General features: G+C 45.0%; 1 protein-coding gene across 3 annotated transcripts in view; it reads left to right on the forward strand.

The window, feature by feature from the left end:
- PGM1 (phosphoglucomutase 1) overlaps positions 1–10,387 on the forward strand; it is a 58,124-nt gene extending 47,737 nt beyond the window's left edge. For all 3 annotated transcript variants that reach the window (XM_067726398.1, XM_067726396.1, XM_067726397.1), the window contains 4 exons: positions 1,225–1,360; positions 4,606–4,789; positions 7,232–7,366; positions 9,720–10,387. In XM_067726398.1, coding sequence (XP_067582499.1) covers positions 1,225–1,360; positions 4,606–4,789; positions 7,232–7,366; positions 9,720–9,809 — 545 coding nt within the window. In that variant the 3' untranslated portion in view covers positions 9,810–10,387. The remainder of the gene's footprint in view (positions 1–1,224; positions 1,361–4,605; positions 4,790–7,231; positions 7,367–9,719) is intronic.
- The last annotated feature ends 522 nt before the right edge of the window (positions 10,388–10,909 follow it).

Raw genomic sequence — 10,909 nt, forward strand, 5'->3', positions numbered from 1 at the left:
GAGCCCGCGTCCCCTGCATCGGCAGGCGGACCCCCAACCACTGCACCACCAGGGAAGCCCTAGCCTTTTAATTTTATCTATAGTAGTTTTGCTGATAGAAATGCTAATTTTTAAGTAGAAAAATACATAGATTTTTTTCTTTATGAATTCTGAATTTATATGTATTTGCCATCTCTAAGATTTAAAAAAAAATATATATATCTTCTAATATTTAAAGGTTTTCAGTTTTTATATTTGAATGTATAATTCATCTGGAATTCTTTTTGTATGGTGTTTTATAGGGGAAAAAACGGATTTTTTCCCAACTGTTTAGCTAGTTAGACAAATACTACTTAAAAAGTAATCCAGGGGCTTCCCTGGTGGCGCAGTGGTTGAGAGTCCGCCTGCCGATGCAGGGGACACGGGTTCGTGACCCGGTCCGGGAAGATCCCACGTGCCGCGGAGCAGCTGGGCCCGTGAGCCATGGCCGCTGAGCCTGCGCGTCCGGAGCCTGTGTTCCACAACGGGAGAGGCCACAACAGTGAGAGGCCCACGTACTGGAAAAAAAAAAAAAAAAAAAAAAGTAATCCATTCTTTCCTACAGCCTTAAAGTGACACCTTTATCATTTATTCAAGTCTCATATGTGTTTGGGTCTATTTCTGGGTGCTCTCTTTTGTTCCGTTAAGCTACCAGACTATTTTAGTTATTAAAAATTCACAGTGATCATGTTCTTTTGTTTTTTCCACTCACATTCATACTTCATAATTGATACATCAAGTTCCACCAAATTATTCTGCTGACATTTTTTTTTTTTTTTTTTGCGGTACGCGGGCCTCTCACCGCTGTGGCCTCTCCCGTTGCGGAGCACAGGCTCCGGACGCGCAGGCTCAGCGGCCATGGCTCACGGGCCCAGCCGCTCCGCGGCATGTGGGATCCTCCCGGACCGGGGCACGAACCCGCGTCCCCTGCATCGGCAGGCGGACGCTCAACCACTGCGCCACCAGGGAAGCCCCTGCTGACATTTTTATTGGCATTTGCCTTAAATTTCTAAAATTACTTTGGGAAGCATCACCTTCTTTTCAATAGTATGTGGCTTTATTCAATACGTGGTTTCTTCCATGTATTCAAGTTCCTCAGTAAAGTTTTATGACTTTTTTGGTTGGGTCATATACTGTTGAGGAGTTTATTCCCAAATATTTTGGAGAAATCACGTTTCTCACAGCCGCATGCTGTCCCCCGACCAGGTTCTGACCACATCCGTGAGAAAGACGGACTCTGGGCTGTCCTTGCTTGGCTCTCCATCCTAGCCACCCGCAAACAGAGTGTGGAGGACATCCTCAAAGATCACTGGCAAAAGTATGGCCGGAATTTCTTCACCAGGTAAGCCACAGCCTGGCTGGGTACAGAGGTAGCATGGGGAAGTGGATAGAGAGAATTCTCATGTGTACAAATTTTTTACTCCCTGTCTTAAGTGATAATAAAACCTCAGTTCCTTCAGCCTCTATCAATTGAGGATTTTTAATATAATTCAATCAGGGTCGAGATGAAGTCAACTTTTATGTTAGTCGTAAAGAACGAGGCTTAAAACTTTTAGTTAACATATTCAAAAGAATGAATGTTTTGTCAGCCTTTTAAATGTACCTATCAGGTGGACATGATAATAACATTGGATTTGGATTCAGAAGAACGGATTAGAATTTTATTTCTGCCCCCTAGTAGATTGGGAAGTCATTTAACCTCTTTCTGTACTCAGTTTTCTCATTTGTAGAAATGGAAATAACAGTCTAGCTATTGAGTGGATTAAATGAAATATGAGTCTGAAAGTGTTCTATAAACTCTGGGACACTGAAAGTATGGAAACTTTTTCTGAAATTATGGAAACAATTATACTTAGTCTAAATCAACTTTTCTGACTCATTAAAATAGGTCCCCAAAGGCTGTGTAGTTATCAATACTTCATTCATTGATTCAATATATATTGACTGTGTACCTACTTTCTGCCAAGCACTGGGGATTCATCAGTGGACAAAATACTTAGACTAGTTAGTAAGTCTTCTTTACCATACATACTTCTATGTTTTTTGGTTTTTGGTTTTTGTTTTTTTGCGGTACGCTGGCCTCTCACTGTTGTGGCTTCTCCCGTTGTGGAGCACAGGCTCCGGACGCACAGGCCCTGTGGCCATGGCTCACAGGCCCAGCCGCTCCGCGACATGTGGGATCTTCCCGGACCGGGGCACGAACCCGTGTCCCCTGCATCGGCAGGCGGACTCTCAACCACTGCGCCACCAGGGAAGCCCTGTACTTCTATTTTTAAGAAGCATTAACATTTTTTTCCAGTTGTACTTTTCACTAATTTCAATTTGCCTTTCCCACAGTAAGTGTAAAAATCTAATAATTTTTTTCCTGAACCTCACTATTCTAATTATGGAAAATAAATATGAGGAAAAGCATATTAAATAAATTATTTATGTAAGAAATACAAAGGTATTATTTCTCTGAGCCTCAGTTGCCTTCTCTATAAAATAGGTGAGTTAGACTAGAGAATTTTTAAAATATGTCACAGATTTAATGGTCCATGATCTTTGGATAGTCAGGAAAAGAATTCAGCCTTCAGGAACTTGGCCTCCTTAATCAGAATCCTTTTTTTGACTTTGGACAAGTATATTGCTATCTTTCTCCCTCAGGTTATTTTTTGTGGAAGGTATAAGTAGTAACTGCCACGTGGTACCACACAGTAGCCCTGGTAACCAATGCAAGAATCTCTACTTTCTAAGAACCAGAAAAATCTGGTAATTTAGAACAGCAGTCATGAACTCTCTAGAGCCTAAAGGATCATGAAGGCAGGACCATATCTGTTTTTGTAATCCATGGTATCACCAGACACTAATTCATAGTGACATTGTGTAAATGTGCTTTGAATAGATAAATGAATGAGTTAACAAATGAAAAGTAACCAGAATGGAATAAGGTTAGGAGGGTTTGTTCAGAGAGGGTCACTCTTGAATCAATTAGGAGTCTCCATCTAAAAACTATCTTAACACATTTTTATTCATTTCAAATAACTGCTCACCAAGTATTACAAATAAAGTCCTCAGAAACTGAATTTATGGTTAGTTAAGACTCCATTATACCCTCCATTTATTTAACAAAAGTGCTTTTTGCATGCATTGTTTCACATCAGCTTCGAAAACAGTTATTGATAAGGCAAGAAGCAGCTTTCCCATAGTTGCACAGTTAGTAACCAATAAAGGCTGGGTTCATAGCTCATTCTGATTCCAAAGCCCAGATTCTTTCCATTATACCCTTCTGTGCCTAGGATTTATAGAACATTTCCCTCAAACACCCAAAGGTCACAGATGTAAAGCACAAACACCTGGTTGTAATTTTTTGCTGTTTATCATTTTAACTGGGGGAAAGAGCTGACTTCAGGATTAAGGGGACTGCTGTCCTTGATTCATGGAATCCTGGAGCCAGAATAGTTGGCCTTAATTCCCTGGTATTTCTCATGTCTCAGAGGTGTCTGCTTGCGCATATCATATTTGTTTCACTATTGCAAATAAATATAGACTCTGCTATCTTGAGCCTCTAAAAAAGAACGCTCTCAAGAGGGTGTGTGCCACTAGGACAAGAAAAGCCACCTGTAAGAGTCTTTAACCTCATAAGAAAGAAGCCAAGAACAATTCTTGGAGGAAAAGTAACAGTCATAGAATTTCATTTGTGATGTACTTTTTTTTCTTGGCCCTTTTGCATCCACACCAGGCCTCCTCTGTCAGGGTGAATGCTGTGGACGGGAATCCACTCTCACTGAGAGGAGGGAGGCATTTCAGGTGTAAAGAGTTAGGGCTTAAAAAAAAAAAAAAGAGTTAGGGCTTGGCTCCTTCATTTGGTCAATGAAGAATTGGCCTTGGGCTTCCCTGGTGGTGCAGTGGTTGGGAGTCCACCTGCCGATGCAGGGGACGCGGGTTCGTGCCCTGGTCCGGGAGGATCCTGCATGCTGCGGAGCGGCTGCGCCCGTGGGCCATGGCCGCTGGGGCTGCGCATCTGGAGCCTGTTGCAACGCAACAGGAGGGGCCGCAGTAGTGAGAGGCCCGCGTACCGGGAAAAAAAAAAAAAAAGAATTGGCCTTACTTGAGGAAGCTCCTGTGGAGACTGGAACTCTCCTTATCCAAAATCTCAGCAGCCTCAGGCAGGTCCCAGACTGGGAGCCTTCCCGGCATTTATCCCATAGAAGCTCCAGCAGTTTGGAAGAGCAGTGCCTGAGTCACGTGTGCATTTATGCAGATAACGTTGCTTTTGTTTCTACATCCTCAGGATGTGGTGATTAAATGTTAGATAATCTCTCTCAAAAGCCTTTGAAGCTTCTAAGAGCTTTATTCTGTAGAAGAGCCAAGATGGGAGTTTTCTGCTTATTCAGAAGCTCCTAACCCTTTCCTGAAACCCTCCAAACCCTTCTTTTCATCCCTCGTCTGCTCCATCCCCAGAGAATGACACGCTCATATTTTTGCCAGCTTCTTCTGAAGTTAGATGGTTTGGGGGAGGGCCAAACAAAGGCTGTAGAAAGTGGTGATATACGTTGGTGTGATCTGAAGTCAGCCCGCAGGCCTCAACTTTGTGATTTCTTCCAGGTATGATTACGAGGAGGTGGAAGCCGAGGGCGCAAACAAAATGATGAAGGACTTGGAGGCCCTGATCTCTGATCGCTCCTTCGTGGGGAAACAGTTCCCAGTGGGAGATAAAGTTTACACTGTGGTGAAAATTGATAACTTTGAATACAATGATCCGGTGGATGGAAGTGTTTCAAGAAATCAGGTAGGAACGGACGTATGTGCGATGTGGGAGAGAAGCCTCGGAGCTTCATCTCTGAAATCTCAAGAGAAAAAAGAAAAAGGCTTCTTGGTCATTTGTCCTTTGCTGCCCTGTTTTCTCAAGTGGCTTTCTGCTGAGTCACACATGATTTGCACTGGTACTTGTAGGGAACATGGTTTTTGCCCTGATTCTACGTACACCCCTATGCCCTCATTCTGGGATTCTTAGTGTAGGCTCCAGAAAGACTTTTTACATTCTCCAGGATTCTATGCAAGAGGTCATGTTGTGAGTGTGTGCAGAAAAGAGCCCTAGAATCTTAAAAAGATGGAGAACTGCTGCCTTAGACCTCAACCTGCTTCTTCTCTCTCAAGAGCTTGTAGCAGATGCCGGCGTGGCATGAGAGTAGCCTCTTCATAGACATTTCTGTGATATGTTCTGATTTCTAAAAAAGAAGAAAAAAACAGAGAAGCCATTTACAGACTTAGAAACATTCACTGTTATTACCTGTAGCACGTGACTCGCAGCTGACCCTAACACAGCAGCGCGTAGGATGACATCACAGTTGAGACCCTGGACCGTGTCTGGATATGTACAGAACTGTTAGCGTTTCCCTCACTGGGCACCAGGCGCCCAGGGTGCAGGCTGGGTCATCCCTTCTCACTAACACCCGGGCTCAGGCTCCTCTCTCCTCTGGTTCTGTTGTTGTTGTCACAGAATGGACTCATAACTTAGAAACAAAGATAATAAAGAGGGAGGTAATATTATGCTATAGCTGTCCAGTTAGCTTTTTTTCTGATCCAGACCCAGATTTTTGGCTGGGTCCTTCTCAAGGCATCCAGCAAGCTTTGAAGGAATTGGGCTGCAGGACTTATTTAAAGTCTCTCTCTGGAGAGCAGGTAGTGGACGAGTGGATGGAGCATGGCCACAGTGACCCTCAGTGCCTGGAGTCTCCCTTTGTCAAAATTCTGGCCCCGTGGCTTTTCTTCCTTATGCTTTTTCACCATCTGTGAGAACTTTGGGTCTAGTATGGATGATCGTAAATGATGTCTGAGATAATTAGAAAAAGAGAGGCCTGGGATTGAGGAGAGGGTGGGTGTAGGAAAGCGGAGGGTGGGGTCCGGGGGGCGCAGAGCAGAGCAGAAGATTTTGTGGTGAGGCTTCAGAGAGAGAACAGACCCTTAGGCAAAGTAAACCCCGACTCTGCGCCGCATCCGGCATGTACCAGGAGAGAGGCGGGATGCTGAGGTATGCATGGGACGGGCCCTGTGCTCTGTGCTCAGAGGAGGAAGTCAGCAGCTCCACGTTTTATAATCAGAAAGTCTGAGCATTTAGATGGAAGACCGGGGAGGGGGGAAAATCTTCTGAAGTAGATATAGCATCTGCAGTCAAGTGAAAAAAATTTAAGAGGCTTCAAGTTGAAAGTTGTGGGAGACGGAGGCCAACCCTGGTATGTGTCTAGAGAGCAGGAAATGGTAAACGGGTATTAACTGTATCCTCCCCATGTTGACTAAGTGGGAATGTACTCTGTGTATTTCATCCACTGTCTTCAGTGCTGAGTGGCATGATTAAACCCTGGGTTGGGTCTGGTGACAAATAGTAGATGAGAGGTAGTACCTTTCCTTTTGGTAGGCCATCAGCTTTAGGCAAAGTTCTTTTTATGGAAGAATTGACAGCCTCATCAAGACTGAAGGGTCTTCAGATAACTGTCTTGCTCAGCCTTCTTACCTCAAGAGTCCCCAGCCTTTTTTCCCTGAATCAAGATTATTGAGGACAAGAGATGCGGCCAGAGAGGGAAGGGGGAGGGCAGGAGACAGAGGGGCGGGGCTTGGCATTGCACCCACATGGGCCCTGCTCTGAGTCATCAGGCACTGGTGGAGACTGACCACTGGATCTGGCTCAATAGGTCGGAATAGCTGGCCTCTGCCATTTGGGGCACATGGCCCCCTGTTCTACTCTGAGGCTCTCCATCAGTGTTTTGCAAAGAGTTCTTCCTCTGTTTCACCTGAAACCTCCTCTGCTCTGGTTTCAGCCCATTCTGTCCGTGTTTCCCTCCTGATTTGGAAATCGGATTTCCGTACCTAGCAGCTTATTTATTTATTAACTTATTTATTAGGCTTCAAACTGGAATGGTTAGTCCATAAATCACAGGGAAGCGGGATGGAGAGGGCAGGGCTTGTGTCAGCCAGCCTCCCCAGGATCCTGTCTCCCGCCTGACCCTGGGGATGTTTCTCCCCCATGAGCCCAACCCCCATTGGCTGGATGCAGTGACAGGCTGACCGAGGGCAGACTCACGGGGCTCAACTGTGGCCGTTTCTCAAGGATCTAATCCTCCAACTGATCAAGTACGGATGAAATTAGATCTCCAAATAGACCCCTCATAATTTGTCAGCCTTCAATCTTTCTTCCAGCATGTGAGGAAAAAAGAAACTCTGTTACCTTTCCCAGGGCTTGCGGCTCATTTTTGCAGACGGTTCTCGCATCATCTTTCGACTGAGCGGCACCGGGAGTGCAGGCGCCACCGTTCGACTGTACGTCGACAGCTATGAGAAGGACATCGCCAAGATCTACCAGGACCCCCAGGTAATGCCCAGGCCCTGCGCCCCGGCTAGTTCTTTCTGTTGGAGGGAAGGGTAGTGGCTCCATTGCGCCTGTCATCACAACCCGTTTCTCAAATGATCAGACAGGTGGGCTCACTTTCCTCCACGTCTTCTTCAGTGCATCAGAAAGCAATAATAGCTAATAATTATCTGAGCATTTTCTATTCACCAAGCTCTGTTCTAAACCCATTACCCAAGTGGATATACTCATTTCATTCTCAAATCTGTTATTCTTATCTATTAATACCCCTTCTACAGATAAGGAAACGGAGGCTCAGAAAGGTTAAATAATAGTTAATAGGTTCACACGCCTGGTTAAGTGGCAGATTCAAGAGAACTAATCTTTCAGATCAGCCCCTGATCTGGTATTCTGGTCTGTCACTGATTATTTGCCACTTTGCTTGGTCTCATCACCTGCCCTGGCAGAACATACACTGGCTCTAGATTTGGTCAGGGCTAGGGGGTAGGCAGGGAGAGACTGTTTCGTGGCCCAGAAAGAAAGGTCTTTATGGGAGAGTCTTCGGACTTGTATTTTGGGGTCCCAGCCCCACCCAGAGTGTCTCCAGAGGTATGTTAGAGTGAGGAGGGGCCCTAGGAACCAGAGGTGGAACAGAGAACTTGGAGGACAACCACCCAAATGGGGAAGCAGGGACGCACAGGGGAGAGTTTCCCCACGGGTGTTCCTTGTTTTGGAAACTGCTCCCCAACCAGAGCTCCAGAGCCAAAACCAGTTTAGGAAGTGCTGGGGTACGTTAGCCCCGTCTTAGCAGCTCACAACACACACCTCGCCTTCAAGCTCGGAGCAGACTTGCAGTACATAGGCCAGTTCGCCATGTCTATTCTCCCACAAAGCCTTTTTCCTTCTGACACCTAATTAGAATCCTGTGAAACTCATTTGGAAACCCCTGGCATAGTGATTTTGATCTCTCTAACCCATTTTGGAGTTAGATCTTGTTTTAAATTCAGTTCCTTTATAACTGTGTGTCCCTGGGTAAGTCTTTTCAATGTTCTGAGCTTTGGTTTCTTTGTCTGTAAAATGGCAGAACGCTACTTACCTCACAGAGTTGTTACAGGGATTTAAGGAGATAATGAAGGCAAAATTCTGAACACTGCCTGACATATGGAACTAGCTTTTGAGGAAAAGTGGCTCTTACAACTGTTTTTATTACAAAAAGAGAGAAATGAAAGGGTGCTTCAAGTTTACAGTTTTTCCAGTGGCCAGGCATTAGCTCCAGTTATCGCCAGATTGCTGTGGTGTTGAGACATCTCTAAAACTAAAATCAAAGGCGATGGTGTCCACATTGTAGATCCACAGAATAATAGCACAAGAGCAAAAGAGGAAGGAAGTTGTGTTTCTCTGTCTTAATACCTGACACATGGTAAATACAAAGAATGAGTGAGAGTTGTTTCGTCTGAACCATAGTCCTCAGGAAGTGGGAGGGCCCTGAAGGATGCAAGGTGCCCACATGCCCAGGTGTACCACCATTCTATCTGGGGACGTGCCTTTCCCCTGGGCCTCAGCCTCAGCACTTCATTGGGACTGTTGGAGCCCCAAGGGGGATGGCAAGTGGTATGTCAGTGCCTGCAGTGGTTCTCCAACTTTCTTCCAGGTGTAATGAGTTGGTAGAGATTTAGACGAGGGAAAGCAACAGTGGTCAATAGAAAATGTACTACTCTTGGCTCTGCCCTTGAATCACTTGGCTAAATCACTTCACTTCTTTGGGTATCAGTTTCCTCATCTATAAAATGGGCAGTTCAACTAGATACATAGTTTTCTTTTTTTAATATTAAAATATTTATTTATTCAAGCAACAGCAGAATTCTTTTTTTCCCTTAAGTGAGAGGTAGATGGGAGGGTGGTGTATTTTGAAAAGAGTTCTTTGGGTAGAGTGTGGGAAACAAATAGGAGGATGCAGAAGCGGACGTGGAAGCACAGTTGTTCTAGGTAAGAGGGAGGACTTGGTTTAGCGAGAGCTGTGGCACTGGGATGGAGAGAACTGGGTGACAATGGGAGAGAGGTAGAAGATAAGTCACTTAGGCTGCTGGTGGGTTGGACAACAGGAATATGAGGGAGGAAGGTATCAAGAATGACTCCTAGTCATTCATTTGCTTTATGTAATAGATCATTGACTGAAATAGGGAATGCTGGCACTGGGTTTTTTTGTGAAGAAAGAACATGTCTTTGTTTTTAGACTTACAGAGTTTGAGGAGCCTTTGGGTTATCGGAGTAGCAGTCAGACATGGGTCTGGAGCTCGAGGCCTACTCAGGGCTGGAGCTATGGATCCGTGTCTAGAGAAAGGGATGGCAAAGGTTTTTCTCTTTGTGTCTCCCTCAGGTCATGTTGGCCCCCCTTATTTCTATTGCCCTGAAGTTGTCCCATCTCCAGGAAAGGACAGGACGCACTGCACCCACTGTTATCACCTAAGAAGACGGGCCAGATGCGGTACATCCCTCCACCCCAGGCCCTCCGAGTCATCTGATTGAAGAGCATGAACAGAAACAAAGTGTATTCACCCAGGCTTTTTAGGATTCGGTTTTTCCACTAACCAGTCATTGACAAATGGTACAATTCCAAGGCATTGCCCATTGATATGCCCGTAGGAGCCATGCGGGAAAGAGAATAAAAGGGACCCATGGGCTTATACTACCGTCAGTTCCTTTTTGTGTCCTCGTGCACCACTGGTGTGTGGGTGTTTGTCTCCTTAGCACCAGGTCCTGTTTACACTACAGTGGAAGATGGAGGTTGAGCATCAGCTCATGAGGCTAATTTCCATCCTTAGGATCCACCTGTGAAATGACAGTGCAAGTTCCTTTCTCCTTTGTGAGCCTTTCCCCCCATTTATCGTTTACATATAATCCAGCAAAATGCAGTTTCTGGTGCCTTCTCTCCAATCAGTTCTTTCCTCAGAGTGAGACGTGCTTGTCTACAGAGTTCTGCCTTGTTCTGCAGCGTAGTCCCATTCACACAAATATTTTGGGATATTAAAGCAAAATAAGCTACTATTTCTGTCTTTTTTCTTTCCTACAAAACGCTCTTTTGATTTCAGAAAGAAACCAGATTTTTTTAGAGGGGGTGGGTGGTATTGTATTTTGTTTGGATGTCCTAGCTAGAAAAAAAAATGTTCTCTGTGCTTGGTTTAAAATTTGACTCAAGAACTATAATTTCAAATCTTAGCAGGGTCAGCTGGGCCCTGGCTCCTTCTGAGGTGGATAAATTAACCTCGACACGGTTAACTTGGAACAAGGAAAAGGAAAATAGTTTTCAGGAGATCTGAAATAGCAAAGCACCGTCTTGTGCCTTGTGGTGCTGAGATGCCACCCTGCCTGTTGAGGGGACAGAAACAGAACTCTCGGAATCTGAGAGCAGGATTTCTGGCATTTGGCTGGAAATCTTGAGCCCGTTGGCATCTTATTCATCTTAGACTATATTCAGCCCACGAGTGTAACTTAGTAGTTAAAAGCATAGTCCTGGGAGCCAACAGACCTGAGTTTGAATACCACTTGAGACCTTGAGTGATCTTGGAA

The sequence above is a fragment of the Pseudorca crassidens genome, chromosome 2 (assembly GCF_039906515.1).
Source record: "Pseudorca crassidens isolate mPseCra1 chromosome 2, mPseCra1.hap1, whole genome shotgun sequence".
NCBI lineage: Eukaryota > Metazoa > Chordata > Mammalia > Artiodactyla > Delphinidae > Pseudorca > Pseudorca crassidens.